The sequence below is a fragment of the Aethina tumida genome, chromosome 1, assembly GCF_024364675.1.
Source record: "Aethina tumida isolate Nest 87 chromosome 1, icAetTumi1.1, whole genome shotgun sequence".
NCBI classification, from domain to species: Eukaryota; Metazoa; Arthropoda; class Insecta; order Coleoptera; family Nitidulidae; genus Aethina; species Aethina tumida.
In genome coordinates this window covers 59,901,647-59,919,686 of record NC_065435.1, presented here as the reverse complement: position 1 = coordinate 59,919,686, position 18,040 = coordinate 59,901,647, and the positions used below count along the sequence as shown (strand labels likewise).

Below are 18,040 nucleotides of genomic sequence, written 5' to 3'. Positions count from 1 at the left end.
AGCTAAATCTATGCACTACCATCGAATTTTGTGAGATACAGAATTACACTTTCCCATAGTATGGATAAACCTAAAAACTCACTTAATAATAGTTATTTAAATATAATAAGAATAAGTGGTTAACTAATTAACAAAAAATAGGAGTCTCGTAAATACGTAAGCTTTTGTATTGGTTTGGGATCTGAATTTGAAGAAAGTAGTAAATTTTATATTATGGTGGAAATTTTATTCAATACCTCTTTAACCTAGTTTTAAAGGAATATAGTTACTTTATTTAAGTGATTACTAAACACAGTTAAATCTATACAGTACCACTGTTTTTTGTGAGCTAAAAAAATAAAATTTCCCACAGTATCAAAAAACATAACAACTCACTTAATAGCAGTTATTTATATCTAACAAGAATAAATGGCTAACTAATTAACAAGGATCAGGAGTGACGCAATTATGTAAGCTTTTGTACTGATTTAGAACTTGAACAAAATTTGAAAAAAGTTCTAGATTTATATTATGATGGAATTTTATTTAGTTCTTCCTTGATCCAGTATTACAAGGATATAGTTACTTAATTTAAGTAATTACAAAAAAAAGTTAAATCTATGCACTATAGCATCGAAAAATCTAACCACTCACTTAATAAGTCATTTATATCTAACATAAATAAGTGGTTAATTAATTAACAAGGTTCAGGAGTCACGCAATTACTTAAGCTTTTTTATTGATTTAGAAACTGATAAAAATTTAAAAGAAGTACTAGATTGTACATTATGGTGGGAAATTTATTTAGTTATTTCTTAAACTAATTTTAAAAGGATATTATTATTATTATTTAATTTAAGTAATTATTTAAAACAGTTATAATAACAGTTGGACTATCACTGAATAACAAAATAACAATTCATTCTGTGAAGAACGAAAAAAGTTAATTAAACTATTTAAAAAATTGATGTACTTCTACGAGCTTTCAGGAACAAATGCAGCCTCGTAAAACTTAAATGTTATAATTGTTTCTTATGAGTTCTGACCGAGGGGAAGTGCATTATTTGTTGACTTCAAATAGCTTATAACAAATTCAAAATATTCTGCTTAATTTAGTTATGGAGAAAGTTTTTTTTTTAATTTTATGAAATTAAATATATATTATTTATTTTTATGTTTTATTAGATTTATTGAATAATATATACTTTAAATAACTAAAAATTTGACTGCAAAACTAAATTTCTTTAGTTTTAAAGTCCTAATATATTTATGAAATATTTTGTTGTCGTACAATAGTTCTGAAGCAACTTAAATATACAGATAATGGTGTTAATCTTAATTACAAACTTTAATTGTTTATTTATATCTGCAGTTAAAAAAATCTAAAAACTGAAAACTGAAAATTTATATATACTATATAAACGTAAACTTAATTAATTTTAAAAAATTGAATGCATATATCAACTTAAAAATCACGCCGAATGGTAAATAAAATAGTTTCTGTTTATATGAAAGTTGTAGTAAGTAGAATAATTAAAAGTCACTCAAATGTTTTGGAATTTTATGAATTTAGCTTAAAAAAAATCAAATAATTTCAAAAATTGTTTTTATTTTAAATTATATTATTCATTCATATTAAGTTATATGATTTTTAAAATTTAATAAGAAAAATTATATTAATATCATATTAAAAGTTGGTACATATTAATTGGAATTTTAAGAATTTAGTTAAAATCAAATAATATATAAAATAATTTCAAAAACTGTTTTTATTTTAAAATACATTATACATATCATATTAAGTTATATGTTTTTGTAATTTAATAAGAAATATTTTGAACAAACTTTAGCTTGGATGATTTAATTTAATTACTCAATTTCTTTCCAAAGAAGTTAAAAAAATCTAAAAACTGAAAACTGAAAATTTATATCTACTATATAAACGTAAACTTAATTAATTTTAAAAAATTGAATGCATAGTTGTTTTAGAATTTGTTTTAGTTGTTGATTAATCATCTAAACCTTCTCACTTAAATTTAACACATATCAACTTAAAAATCACGCCGAATGGTAAATAAAATATTCAAATTAAACTTGGTATTATAATTATATTATCTATAATTATACTGTAGGTAATTGTTAATATTTTTTCTTACAACGTGTAATTACAGAAAACCAAATGTACTGCGGAGTATAATAAAATTAACAATAGGTGGTTTAGAAACAATTTGAACTATCCCATTAATTAATAGAAACAACTGGTCTTTTGACCTAGTTACGCAATATGTATCTCTTTTAACGTTTAAATATAGTGCTATATTATCCCTAACCTGTGTATTTGGTTGGTTTGTTGATTTAGTATGTCCACCTATTTTAAATGATGTACTTCTAAATCCAAGTGCGGATATAAAGTTTTAACTTTGGTTAAAGCTCTGATTTAAATTTGTCTTTTGTCAATTATTCACCGTTACCAGTTGGCTTCAGCAAGCTGGACAAAATTAAATACTTCCAACAATTCAGCACGTCGACTTCGAATGATTTGTATATACGCATATAAAAAAATTGAAAATAATAAAAGCGTTATGGAACCGTCGCACCGAAACGGCCGACCCAGTTTCGGGTACGGAACGGTGCCCTGAGGCCACCCCAGTCAATCCAAACCACACACGATTCTTCCATCGCGTTTTTCGATCCGTTCCGGGACCGGAATCTCCACTCGTGAATCCGCGAAAATTCCGAAGTGTGCCCTCCAGTACACGAAATGCAACAATACACGGGGTTTTGATGCGGTCGATACGAATATGCTCGTAGCACAGTGCCGCAAGCCAGCAGAAGTGTTCGTCATTCCAGTCTCGGCGCGCGTCTTGATAACACACAAAATTTCCATCGACGTCGGAGAGCCCCCACGGAACTCAACAAACAGGCCAGAGCCAGGAGTCGGGATACAAACATTTTTTTCTGGGGACGTTTCGGTTCATTTTCCGGGTTCGTGTGCTGTGTACATAGACGTTGGGAACTCTCATTCATTTTTATTTAATTCACTTTTTTTCCGCGAATTTGCCGGCGAGGCCCTTGTGACTCTTTGAACGGTAATTTAAGTAGATAGAATAGATACATTAGAATAGTAGTTTGATTTGGTACGAGCGAGTTGATTATTTTTTGCCACTGTTAAATTAAGATTATTTATGTATTTTCTCGATTGAGTTTGTGTAGATTGTAAATAACATTTGAAATTTCGTATCGTACATGTGTGTTTTAGTTTAATTTATCAAATGCATGCGTAACTTTATATTGAGTATGCAATTTTTGCTTAGAATATATATTAAAAATAAAACTAAGTACATACATGTATAGTATAAATATATCATAATTATTATTCTATTTTATTTAAAAATTTAATTATTATTTCCGCAGTTTTAAATTCTTTTCCAGATATTTTCTGAATGTTGCTCTTCGGTTGTTGATCAACTTCATAATTTTCATAAAATTATCAAATAATATAAAAATCAAAGCTAAGTTTAATTTTAATTTATTTATATAAAAAATTCGAATATGGTAATAAATTTACGTATTTCATGAAATAAGAATTATTAGTTTAACTTAATAAATTAAAGTAATTTTAAATATTTATAGAGATTCCTCAACACATGTACTCAATTAAGCATTTTCAACAATGTTAACGTTGTAAATGTATTTAATGAAAAACGTGGCAATTAATCATCCCTCGCGAATTACCCGCGTTTTTAAAATGAATAGTTCTTAGTTACTTTTTTTTAACTGTAAACATTACTATTGATGTGTTTTTTCTATTCATATTCTTTACTAGGAAATAGATAAATGAAATATAGGAAAATAAAATTATAAATATATTTTCAGTACAGCGATATTTTTTTTTTCAATTTTTTTTTCTAATTTGATAGTATATTTTTAGCTATATCAAATTATTTTTTATTTTTTTAATAGTTTCTGTTTATATGAAAATTGTAGTAAGTAAAATAATTAAAAGTCACTCAAATGTTTTGGAATTTTATGAATTTAGCTTAAAAAAAATCAAATAATTTCAAAAATTGTTTTTATTTTAAATTATATTATTCAATCATATTAAGTTATATGATTTTTAAAATTTAATAAGAAAAATTATATTAATATCATATTAAAGGTTGGTACATATTAATTGGAATTTTAAGAATTTAGTTAAAATCAAATAATATATAAAATAATTTCAAAAACTTTATTTTAAATTATATTATTCATATCATATTAAGTTATATGTTTTTTGTAATTTAATAAGAAATATTTTGAACAAACTTTAGCTTGGATGATTTAAATTTAATTACTCAATTTCTTTCCAAAGAAGTTTTCTGCGAATAAATAAATATTATTAAATATAAAAAACTTTCATTTCTATTAGTTAATTTTAAACAGAAATTGATTCTATATTAATTAAATTCGAATAAAAAATTTTGGTCGAATGTTAATAATGTGTTATTTTATATTCATTTAAAGGTTCATTTTAAATTCAGTAACAATTTTATGATCAAATAATAATTACGTTAAAATATTAAATATGTATTTTAAAATATTATTTCAAATATAAAGTTATTTATATAATGTTAATTGACAATAATTATATTTGCAATGTTGTGTATTCTTTATTCATAATCTATTTCCATTATTTATATAATATCATACATAAATTGTATAAAATAAGTTAAAAAATATGGCAAATTTTAATGATGTTTTTTAAATCTTAATAAATAATACAAAATATAATTTTTTATTGAATTCATTTAATAAAAAAAGTGTTTAATTTATTTATAGTATGAATGTAATTATTAAATAATAAAATATAAATATATAACATCTTTTAAAGGGTGTCTTTTAAACAATATTTCATATTTATTAATTTTTATTTTTAATTGTTAAATTATATTGTTTCAAGTTATAAAGTTGATAATAATTAACTTAATTCATTATGTAATTCTTTATTTAATTCAGTTTTTTCAAGACTTTTTTGTTATAATAATGTTTGGCAATGGCTTAAATATAAAATAAACAATACATAAGTGATATTTTTATTTAACGTTTAATAATAATTGTAGTTAGTTGTTATGAAATTGATATTTTTTGTTTAAATTAAAGATCATCAAAACCCATCGGTTTTTTGTAAGAATATTAGTAATTCTGGACTTACAAAAACCAATAACAATTTAATAAAACAAATAAAGCGGTTATTGCAGTGCCATGTGGACAGTCGTTCACTCTAATTGCTTAAATTTGAAATTGGTACTTCATGTAAACGAAAGCGAGCAGTGATTCTTCAAATTGCAACTAGAACTGACCCAATTCCTTCTACAAACAAAATTACCTCTCGTCAATGTCCTAATTTAATTTATTTATGCGTTATGGCCGTTCAACGTCCCTCCGAAATTTAATTGAAACAACTTATTTGACCCAGTTCTTCCAGAACCATATGTACATATTCAAAAACTTTCTGCATAAACGTAATTAAAATATGTACGTGCATATACGATCAGCATCCACGAAAACTAACCTAACCCCCAAAGTGAATTTTAATCGCTTATTTAAATATGGTAAACGATCCGTTTAGCGTTTAATTCAATTTGATAATTACATTGGCAACGTTAGCGTTGACGAGCGAGTGAATCGGTTAAATCGGAACACCCCACACGCGATAAATCCGACGGGAAACGAGTGGTGCGCCGTTCGCATTGAAACGGCTAGGTGCGAAGGATCTAATTAAATAAAAAAATATGTCCGTGTAGGGTGAAGCGGATATAAAAAATTATGTACGACCGAAAAAAGGGTCCGTAAATGTTTTGTGGCCCCATCGAGACTACTTGAGCTTAATAACAGCCGATACAAAAGAAATGTTCCGCTTTATATATGGCACCGTTTGCACGATTGGTTCCCGGTTAATTTTTAACGAAGCACCGGAGTTAAGGAATCCGAAGACAACTAAATGTAGTTGCTTTTGTTTTTATGGCATTGGCACGAGTGATTTTTATTGATGCTGAAATTGATACTGTGTACACTGTCAGATAATAGACTTGCAGTTAAGACGTTTATGAATGGCGATTGGGAAATTGCTTCGGTCCTTACGCCTCTGTCAAACGAATACCTCGATTATTGATTCGAGACATAAATAACTTAAATCAGTCGGAGAAACGGAAACAATGGGTTTGTGTCGGGTTAATTGAGATATTTTGGAATTTGTTTATGAACGCTTTATACTCCTATTGTGAAGACGTTTATACAATAATTTTGTCACGTTAAATTTTACACTTTTGAACGCGACTCCCTCGGATTTCGCTGACATTTTTATGGGTTATAGTACCCTACTAAATACGTCTCTGTTTTTTAGTCAACTGAAAAAAAATGTGAATTTTTTAAAATCTACTCGTTTATTTTTATTTACAACTCAACTTTAAATTGAGGAAAAAAGGATAAAACACTTGTTCTAATTATGAAAAATAAAGTCAGACCATGATGTAACTTGTTGCATTAAAAGTTGTTGAATGAAAGTTTTATGTGTAATAAAACCAAAAATTAAAAATGATGACGAAATTTGAAAAATTAATATTTTTTAAAATCTTTTAATCAAAAACATGTGGAAAAGTTTTAGTTTAAAGTCATTTTAAATACTTTAATTTAATTCAACCTATACATAAAGGTATTGAAAATTAATTAAATTGTTTTTGAATATCTTAATTTTAAAATAATATACATAAACATGAAGAAAAACAATTGTAAATTTAAAGTTATTTTATAAATTTAAAACATTTTCAAAGTACGCAAAATTAAATTATACAAAAATGAAAAAAATTAAATAAAAACAATCTAATTGATCTCTTTTTGACAGAGTTATAATTATTGAATGAAATAATTGTCTATTAAAAAGAAAATTTGAAAAATTGCTAAATAGGGTACTATAAAGTTCCAGTGAAATCGAAAGTTGGGTTCAGAAGTGGTCAGGGGGGCATAATATGCCGCATATCCATTTCAACTCCTGATATTCGCTTGTACTTAACAGATAAAATATACAATATATTCTATTTAAGATGGAAACACTCTAATAACAGTTAAAAAATTAGAGAAATTGATTAGGGTATTAAAAAGTATATATAGTTTCAACCAACGAATTTATCATTCTTCAAAATGAGTATATACTTCATAAAAGGACTTTAATATTAATTAATGTATGACATAATAAAAATATTTTTTTAATAGCATTATGTTTTCTGATCAACTAAAATAACTAAATCATGGAGGTAAAAGGTGTAATACATCTGAGGTTATTAAATTCTGAACACATTAGTTTACTAAATTAATTTAAAGATGTAAAACTGAGTAGTATAATTAGTGAGCACTCACTCATAGATGAATTAATTGTGAGCAGTAATTCGTAAATCCACTATTTGATATAATGATATATTTTTTACATTTTATTTTATAATTTATTTGATCAAGAGGATTAAATTTGTTAGAAAATTATGATTTGTCTGTAAGATACTTTAACTATTTTTTTTTTTTTCATTTTTCAATTAATTAATTTTAGTTATTATTTTAAGTAGAATATAATTCTAAAAAAAAGTATTTTGTAAATATAATGTTTATTAAAATTAATAATGTTGCTACAGTACAAAACTGATTTAAAAGTATCCTTTCAATTATTTTAAAAACAATATTCTGATATTCTATTTTACGCTTGTATTTAACTCATTCAATTTTATTTATATATCCATGATGGCAATATTCCCGTAACTTTTTTATTTAAAACTTTAATTGAACTATATTCATAATAATAAATCAGTCAAAAAAATGATGGGGACATTAAGAAAATGTGGTCTCCATCTTTATCATTCTTCAAAATTCATAAATACTAAATTTATAAAAACTGTGACAGAATCAAAAATAATATTTTTTTAATGGTCTTCTGATCAACTAAAATTAAATTATTGATTAAAATGTGTAAAACATCTGAGATTATCACAGATTTACTCTTTCTAAAAAATCTTTAAGAGTGTAAAACTGAGTAGTATCATTATTGGGTACTAAAATTTAAATTAATTGTGAAGACTAATCTGTAAACTAATATCTGGTGATTTTTTCTATTACAGATCTAATAAGTATTCAACTTTTTTTTTTTTAAATAGTATATAATGTTTTGATAACAGTATATTGTAAAAAATGTTATTTTTTCTAATACAATAATGTTGTTGTTACTTGTAAAAAATTAATTTAAAATAAAATAAATATTTTTATTAATAACTCTAAATAGTAACCAAATTTTTCAATTATTTTAAAAAGAAGAAACTTTAAATTATACATTTTTCTGTACATATAGTAATTTTGGGTGTAATTATGAATATGCACCAATATTTTTATTTATGACAAATTCCCGAATCAGAAATAAAATGATCGCTTAAACTAACTTAAAATCCATTATCAAACCGAAACCAGATATTTTCAATTCGAATTACCACCGATTTACATACAATTACGATCACGGTTGTGTTGCCAATAATTACAGCACAATTATCGGATGCTCAGACTTTGTTTCCTGCCATTCCGCGGATTATAGAAACGCCAGATAGAGGGGGATGAAAACCCGAAATGCGTTTTATGCGTAAAAGTATTTCGATACCGGCATGAGTGTCATGAAAAATTCAACAGGGCCTCACTCTAAATTTAATGATTGGGGGCCCACCGTGATTCCATATTCGGTGCGGGATCATCTCTTGTAAAAATATTTATTTTGTATTTTTCTGTTGCAGGTTTAATGGAAAATTGACTGCCATGAAAAATATTTTCTTCTTGCTGCAATTGGTAAGTGTCGACGTTGTTTTTATTATTGTCTAGACTGTACATAAACACATTAACGGATAAACGCACCAAAATTGTTTTGATGTACTTGACCTCCGTAATTGGAAAATAAGATTAAAGGCAAAAAATAAAAGTGAACATCGTTACGTTTACGATATCAGTGGAATTACGCCAAATCTGTGTTATTTTTGACGTGACAGTTAACGATTTAATAACCACCCCTTGCAAAAAAAAAGAAAGAAAAAAATAGAAATGACTGATTGACAGTATATCGACTGGGCGTAGAGTTTGGAGGCATTGTGTTTTACAACCCCTGACACGGATAGAGAAAACTTGTCCCTTCTACCCTAATTCTGTTATGCTGTGACTGTGATCCCTGGAGAGGAGCAGATCAATTTCTGTTTTAACTTCATGGTATATTCGTTGAACTTTGCTAATAGAGCCTCACGGCTCCACGGACTTTACCAACTGTAATAATACGGTTCGAGTAGCTTCAGCCAGTTACTCCACTACTCCTTTTATTAATTTTCTAAGTGTCTATGAAGTGCGGTCCTTTTTGGTAATATAATTATTTTTCACTTCACCCCGCAACGTTACTAAATTAAGTCTTGTTATTCCAACTAGATTGATTTATAACTACCACCAAATCTATGCTAATTAATATATTTTAAATTTACCTCAATTAATTTTAGAAAGTTTTTGACAGTTTAATTAATTAGGGAAAGAATATATATTGGGGTAACGTCAACTATTCAGAAGTGCCTATAAGTTGAAATAAAGGTTAATAGAATTAGGTCATTCCAATTGTTCCCAAAATTATTCACAAAATAAATGCGATTACCGTATCAGACATGATAATATATTAATCTTTCTGGTCAGATTTAATAGCATTTCTATAAATTTGTGTAAAATATCGAATATTGCCAGGAGAATTGACGTGCTCTGTTTTTAAATGGAAGCGGTTTTAATAATATTGGTTAGCATTTATCAGGAAAAATTGATGAAGGCAATTAGTTTTATTATAATTGGCGATTTTTATTGGGAAAAACGAGAATTTTAAAAAATTATTCGAATATTTTATCGAAGTTTGAAATGGATTATACGCATTTTCGTTTTATTGATTCATATGTTTTTATTGAATACTGTATACAATAAATTAACTCGCATTGGATAAAAGAGAATTTGAAAGAATTTGTAAAATTAGATTTATTACTGCTGTTTTTTTTAATTGAAGTGATTAATTTTTTTATTGAATAGATTTGAAATGAATATTTTTAAAATTAAAATTTAGTTTTTTATGGGACACATTTCTACATAATGTAACGTATTTTTTTATTCGATAGACACTAATAACGTAAGGGTAACTGTAACTGTAAAAATATTTTACAAAGCTTATTTATTCGTATATAAGTTTTTTGATTTTAATTTTTCGCCTGTTCAAATGTCGGTTTATAAAATACAAAAACATATTGAGTAGTCAACAATAATATAGTATAAATACAGTTCTATTATAAAATCTTTGTATACGTGAATTAACGTACATCAACAATAATAAAACTAATGTGTTATATTCAATACAAAATATTTATCCTTATATACATTGCTGATAATATTATTTATTTCACTGATAATAAATTGCGTTCATTTTTTTATAATTCTTGAGTATACTTATTATTGATAAACTTCTTCATTTCAAAAGATACTTAACAGATCCAGCAGACTTTTTGAAAATTTTGTAAGCAGTGTTTTAAGTACAAACACCAAAATAATTTTAATATTTTTTCACATTAGATAGATAGATTCTTATTATTTACAAAGTTTATAAATAATTAAGTCTACTTAATTTTATACTTATAAATATATATAATAAATTTATAGTTATATAAAGTGGTGACCAGAGAAATACCTCACATTACTATTTATTGTTAATTAGAACAAGCACACTTCTAATTAAATTTAATCAAAATATTTTATTTAAAATAATTCACTACAATTATTCATTTTGTACCTAAATCATTAATAACTTCAACTTAAATTAAAAATAAATGAGGAATGTGGCTGCTAACAGAAATATACATTTAAAAATATATATTTATATTTATGGTATATGGTAGTACAACTTCATTTAATAATAACAATTCATCTAAATTTGATGGTTTTTGAAGTTTTCATCGAAACTTCAAGTCCTTCCATAAGTTCTCAATTAGATTTAGATCTGGACTTTACGTTGGCCTATTGAAAACCTCAAAATGATTATCTTTTAACCAATTTTGAACAACTTTTGACGGAACACTATTATGCACAAAAACCCAAGTAACCGGTAAATTATTATTGGCAAATGGTTCCATTACATCTCTCACGATTTCTCTATACATGAAACATTTGATCATACCTATAATTGTCCTATACCATGCCAAGAAAAGGAACTCCAAATCATAACGTTTCCTCCATCGTGCTTCAAGCTTTTGGAGGAAGGCAAACGCATTTTTACCATTTGATTCTATCCTATTGAACTTGAGTTCATCACTTCGAAGTACTCTTCTAAATTCTGGAGGATAATTAACATACAACACATTTAAGTCCTGTTCGAACATATTTTTTAATATTAATAGTTCCTTTACTTTGAAATACATCCTTGCAAGTTTGTTTAATTTAATCGATGTCTGGTTATTCTACTAAATACAGTGTTATTGTGTGACTCAATCAATTAATTTTTTATTTGACTAGAAGACAAGGAATAATTCGTTTACTGATTCTTCCAATTCGTATATCTAAAAAAGGAATTGTTTTTTTTTTGTTAGAACGTTATATTATTGTATTTTCAATTGAGTCTGTTGTTTTACATATATTAATAACACTGCAAACCATTTTTCCTGAGATGTCAACAATATTTAAACTTGAATGTTCTATATTAATGATTATTTGCCTCTACTCTAGAGTGCAATGTTTGTTTCTTCCCGTTTAATATAAATCTTATTAAAAATACATTCTTACTATAAGGTGCATTTTTAAATAGTGTCACAAAACGTAAATATATTTGTATATACTATTTCTTTGACCAACCAAATCAGACTAATAAATGTGTATAAAGTAATATCCTTGTCGTCTTTAAGAAGTGTGACGATGTTTCTTTCAATATTTTTATTAAATTAATACATTAAAATTAAATTCTTTAAAGAAATAACTTACAAAATTATTTATATTTTGTTATAGTACAATTTTAAATTTATGTTAATAAGTATGTCATTTTATTTTAATGTATTAATTTTCGAATTTTGAAAATTACTAGTCAAAACGAAGCATTTACATTATTTATTAAGTTTCAATAATGCTTTTAATGAAATATTTTATTAAAACTGGAATATTAAACTATAAAAAAGCAAAATTAAAATTAAATTTTTAACTTTTTTATATATTTCTTATCAATTTTTAATAAACCTTATATTTCTCAAGTGTTCTACAGCTGTAGAATAAATTACGGGAACCTATGGTACTAATAGATATGAAAATTTCGTTGTTGATCAAAATATTTTATTGCATAGTTTGTTTCGAAAGGATAATAAAGATTCTTTATATTTCCAAACACAAAACGAAATTTCTTAAATAATAATACTCGAATAATAATACTCGAATGGATGGTATAATTTTTCATCATCATTTCAAAGAATGATATCAATAAATTTTATTAAACGATCACAAAACATCCCCATAAATGAATCGGAAACTGAAAATATTAAAATCGTAGATAATAAAGTAAATACATTGATTCGAAATAAAATCGGAATTTATAAGCAAATAAACTTCAGTCATTTGATAACGAAGTTAAACATTAAAACGATGTGATAAAATGTGGACAGTTTTCCGGCACAGAGAAATACCAACTAGTAAAAATGCAAGTATTGTAAATTGAATTTGGAATTGGATCGAAGAGTGGTGAGGCAGTCATAGAAGCGACAGACGGACAGCGCGGCGCCAACATTATACACTACAGCCGAGCAGATTTCGTTGGAATCCGTTCAATTTATAGAGTACACGACGATTTGTTTCCTTCCTTATACATACATATCCAGAACCGTTTGTCGTCCGACGTTATTCTCCACTCTTTTCGATATATAAATTAAAGGTTTTATTTTACCGAATTTTTTTCCTCTACAGCGAAAATGTCGCCAACAAATGAAATCATCAAAGCAGTTTTCATGTTCGGCGAGAATTCGATTTGTCTCGGGGTTTCTGTTAAAAGGATGGCTGTGGTTCAGGTGTTTATGACATGTTCCGCCCTAATATCTTTCTTTCGTACAATTCCTGGCAGATTTACAGTTGTCTGAATACGGGATACGGGAAATGATGGAGGTGCAGGCGGAAAAACAAATCGCATGTTGATTGAATCAGGGGCCAAGTGCCCGTGATGTAGTGTACTTGTGGAATTCCTACAATTCCGCCGCCGATAATTTATGGTTAATAAGATCGTACTTCGCTGTGGATATAGTCGAATAAATTCTTTTAAAGGATTATTCAGTACATATTACAAATTTTACTATGGAACTATAAGTAACTAAAGTATACAACGTGTGTAGTTTGTAGGATATCTATTTTATAGATAAATCCTATACACAGTGAGGTCGTAAAAAGGACCCTTAATAACTTTTGAATGGAAGAAGTTATCGATTTCTAATAAAAATTGTGTAAAATGTTGTCAATCTAACAAAATTTGAACAGACATGTGTAAATGGTCCAGTATCAAAGGTGGACTAGATTTTCATAACAATTTGTTAACTTTTTCTTTTTTAAAGTTTCAAATAAAAGTTTCAAATTTTCTGATTATTATTAATAATAATTACATACAATTAAGGTCGTAAAAAGTCACAGCCTGATTATTTCTGAAAAAAACAAGATATCTATCTCGATTAATAACAATTAAAATATTCATCTAGCTAAATTTTGTCATAAAATTAGCTCTCAAATAAAAGTTTAAAAAAGTTACAGATAATTTTAAGTTAGGAAAAAATTTTTTCTATTTCCTCCAATTTTCAACCTATTTATTTCATATAATATTTTAGAACATGGAGAGAAATATTTGATATTCTATATAATTATAACAATTTGTTAATTTTATGGATTTTTTAAGTCTTTTATTTTACATACCAAATAGAAGTTTGTAAGATGGTTTCAGGTTTCCTGAATTTTGGGAAATTTAAAATTTTTCACTCACTAAGCTCTTTTGACTATTACTATTTTTATTAATTATTATGATAAGGTAGGAAAGTCACCCTGATACTTTCTGAACGGGACAAGAAAGACATCAACCTCAACTAAAAATCATATAATCTGTCGATCTAGCTAAATTTTACAATAAAACTGACATATACTAAATTGCCAAGTATCACATAATGTGATACTTGATATTCATGACAATTTGCTAATTTTATATATTTTTAAAACGTTTCTTAAATTAGATCTCAAATAAATGTTTTAAAATGTTATATAGGGATTTTAAAGTTAATAAAAATCATTGTTTTCGGTTTGCTCCAATTTTTAACTTATTTATGTCTTATTATACTTGTAGAATATGCAAACAGACATTTGATATTCTGTGTAATTATAACAATTTGTTAATTTTATGAATCTTTAAAGAGTTTTTCAAATTACATACCAAATAGAAGTTCTTGAGGTGTTCCTTGGTGTTCTTTGATTATTACTATTATTATTAATTATTATATACAAGTAAGGTTGTTAAATCTCAAATCAAAGTTTGTAGAATTTTAAAATTTTTCAGACACTTATTTAATTTTTAGTAAGTATTTTAGCAGCAAGCAAATGAAAAAGTGCCGATAAATTTTAATGTCAATCAACCAAATCGGGTGGCCCTGTGCCTCTACGTTATTAATTTGGATCAACTGTTTGATCCAATTTTACCATTACAAATAATTAAATCTTTGACAAATCCGTTACACATACAATTTCTAGGCATCTAACTGACCCAAATAATTATTCGATAATCAATCAATCGTACATTAAACTAAGAATAATCGGATCGAGTCTATCATTGTAAGCACATCTTAAATAACAACCACCATTGATTCGTTCGTATAGAAGAATCAGAGAATGGAAGTCAGTGTTCGGCAAGAACTTCCCTGCATGTATAAATTCCACCGAGATAGAATCTTTAAAGACCGCTCTTACACACTGGCACATTGTGGCGAGGGCACACAATGCACACTGGAGTACTATTTGCTCCGCGCTTAGATGCGCTCCCTTTTTACCATTTTTTTTTCTAAAATTTGTACACAAGTGAGTCTTTTGTGATTTAAGGAGTAAATATGAGCTACCTACAGGTGGGTGTACATTACGGCTTATCAGCGCCCGGTTTTACAACAGGAAGTGCACTGCCATTGCGGTTGTGTAAATATTTGACGGGTCTTTCATATATATATGTCCGTGTAATTACAACAGCTCAATCAGATTGTTGTTTCAATGTGTGTTTACGGAGAAATTCCAATGAATAATTCACATTGTTTAAAGCGTGGAGTAACTAGGCATCTAGCTGCGAAACACGAAGTTAACTGTTCACACAAGTTGTGCAGCATAAGGTTTATTAAGCTTATTTTCGGAGTTTATCCACTCAAATTGTATTAATACATTATTAAAGTTATTATTGTTAATTACAATTATATTTCGTGGACCATATATAGTTATTTTCTGGCTTACAATTAGTTTTGAAGCACAGCGGAGAATTTCAGGAGTAAAGTAGATTGTGTTGTAAATTAAATTGTTAGACCGTGCAATTTTAGTCAAGCTTAATAGAAGGAAAACCTTTAAATACCTTTGTTACGTATGCCAACTGTACAAGTAAAGTCCATTTATATTAAAGACAAAAAATGTGTATGAATGCATAATTTCAACAAAACTTTGTATTTAAAATAAACAGATTTTTTATTTATACACAATTTATTTATTAAGCAATCTTTTTATAAGGTGTTGTGTAATTCTCATGTTTATTGAAAATTAAATTAAAAAGTAGACAATAATTTTTCATTTATTGATAATACGTAATACATAAGCATATTCCATTTCAAATCAACGGATTCTGATTGTTATATTATGTTAGAAGTCCCATGAAGTGACTGTGTTCTGTACATAAGACTCGATGTAAAGTATCTCCAAAATATTTCGGGGAAGGGTCATTAAAAGTTTCGGGTGAACGGGAAAGTTAAATAAATATAATATATTTCAAAAATGTTTAACTTTAGCTGTAGGTTTTTTAATTCCTTTATTGATTAAATAAAACAAAGAAAATAAAATTTTCATTAATTATCCATCGTTCAACATAAATGAGATATTTAAAAAAATGTAATCAATCTATTAAATAATGTTTCTATTTTCCAAAAATTTCAATAACCTATCAACTACGTCAATAACAAAACAGTTACAGACCATTTCCAATTGATGTTTATATTTGTCAAATTTTACAAAAACGTTGCATATAAAATAAATAAAAAAGTGGGTAATATAGTTTTTTCATTTATAGAGTGTTGGAACAAAATTTTTATTTCATACAAACCACAAAGGGTTACGATAATTAATTTTTTATTGATCTATATTATTAACATGTAATACATGTGCATATTTCAAATCGACCGGTAGATTCTTATCAAGGTGTTACGTTAGTAGTTTGAACAAAAAAGGTGATTAAAAATTTCTGGTGGGAATGGGAAAGTTAAATATTTCAAAAAGTTCTTATTTGGTCAGATAAAAACATAAAACATTTTTATGTTTTTGAGTTATTAACGTTTCAACTTTTTATATTTTACCATAATTTCTTTTGAATAAATTCATTGGGATATTTTATAAAGTTGACATATAATCTTTTAAATAATATTCCATTTCGCGAAAATTTTAACAACTTTAATAGCAAAAAAGTTATTGGTCATTCCTGATAGATTTTATATTTGTCAAATACTAGTGATTTTGTTTATGGGGTATAATAAAGTCAATTTACTAAGTTTTAGCCTTATAAATACATAATTTCGACAAAACTTTGCATTTAAAATAAATAAACAAAACTAGGTAATGTCGTTTTTATTTAAAGAGTGTCGGAATAAAATTCATTTTTATTTTAAGCAAACCTATAGAAAAGGTTGCGATTGCACACTATTAATTCATGTTCATTGAAAATTCAATTAAAAATAGCACGATAATTATTTTTTTATTGATCGATATTATTAATATGTAATACATGTGCATAAACCAATTCAAATCGACAGGTACATTATAGTCAGGACGTTTTATGAGTAGTTTAAATAAAATGGAGTGACTAAAAATTTCTGGTAGGAATGGAAAAGTTAAATATTCCAAAAAATAGTTAATTAACTTTAGATGTTGTGAATAGTTTTTTAATTTCTTATTTTACTAAATTAAAATATAGTATATAGAATGTAACTAATTATTGACAAATTTTAAAAAAGGACGTAATATTTTAAATAATGTTTCAATTTTTCGACTCTTAATCAAAACCATCGACTTTGTTTGTGATGTAAGAAAATTGTGATTCTACTACATTATATTACATTTTTATGTCTCATAGGCACAGAGTTATCACCCACCAGACAACCAAAATGTTCCTCAACAATTTGCTCCCATAATTATGGTACTAGTTCAATGATATTGAGACCTTCGACAATTGTAGCTAAACTAATCTATGTAATCTGTGGTTGCAGTTGTGGCTGAGCATTATTGTCGATAAACAAAAACTAATTTTCAGTAGCTGTATGAAAATTGATGATTGCTTGATCTATAACCTTTAAAATGTGGAGGTGTTTCCTCCAAAACAAATTCCTGCCCAAGCCATAATACCATTACCTGCGATGATCTTTCTGCGATACCTTGTATATGGAAGTATTTTTATTTTTGGAAAATAAAGAATTGTAAACCATATTCGACTGATTGTTGTAACTTTGCATTAACAGAGCTTTAACAGCTAATGCATAGATGTATCAGATATAATGCACAGCAAATATTAAACGATTTTATTAAGAGAAAATCATAATTTTCTAAAATACGAATCGAAATAACGTTTTCGTTTCAAAATCAAAAGTTGATTAACTAGATTATGAACCCTTTGTCGTATTGTTGATTCTGGGTGTCTTGGGGCCCTTTCACACCCACATAGTGGCAAATGTAATTCGACTTGTGTACTAACTAAATAATGGCGGAGGCA

General features: G+C 26.7%; 1 protein-coding gene across 5 annotated transcripts in view; it reads left to right on the top strand.

Annotated features, from left to right (window-relative positions):
• Positions 1-2,806: 2,806 nt before the first annotated feature.
• LOC109608458 (protein madd-4) overlaps positions 2,807-18,040 on the top strand; it is an 88,950-nt gene continuing 73,716 nt past the window's right edge. For 4 of the 5 annotated variants that reach the window (XM_049961528.1, XM_049961527.1, XM_049961525.1 and 1 more), the window contains exons 1-2: positions 2,807-3,068; positions 8,778-8,829. In XM_049961528.1, the coding sequence (XP_049817485.1) occupies positions 8,800-8,829 (30 nt within the window). In that variant the 5' untranslated portion in view covers positions 2,807-3,068; positions 8,778-8,799. The remainder of the gene's footprint in view (positions 3,069-8,777; positions 8,830-18,040) is intronic. The other variant, XM_049961526.1, reaches the window with a different exon arrangement.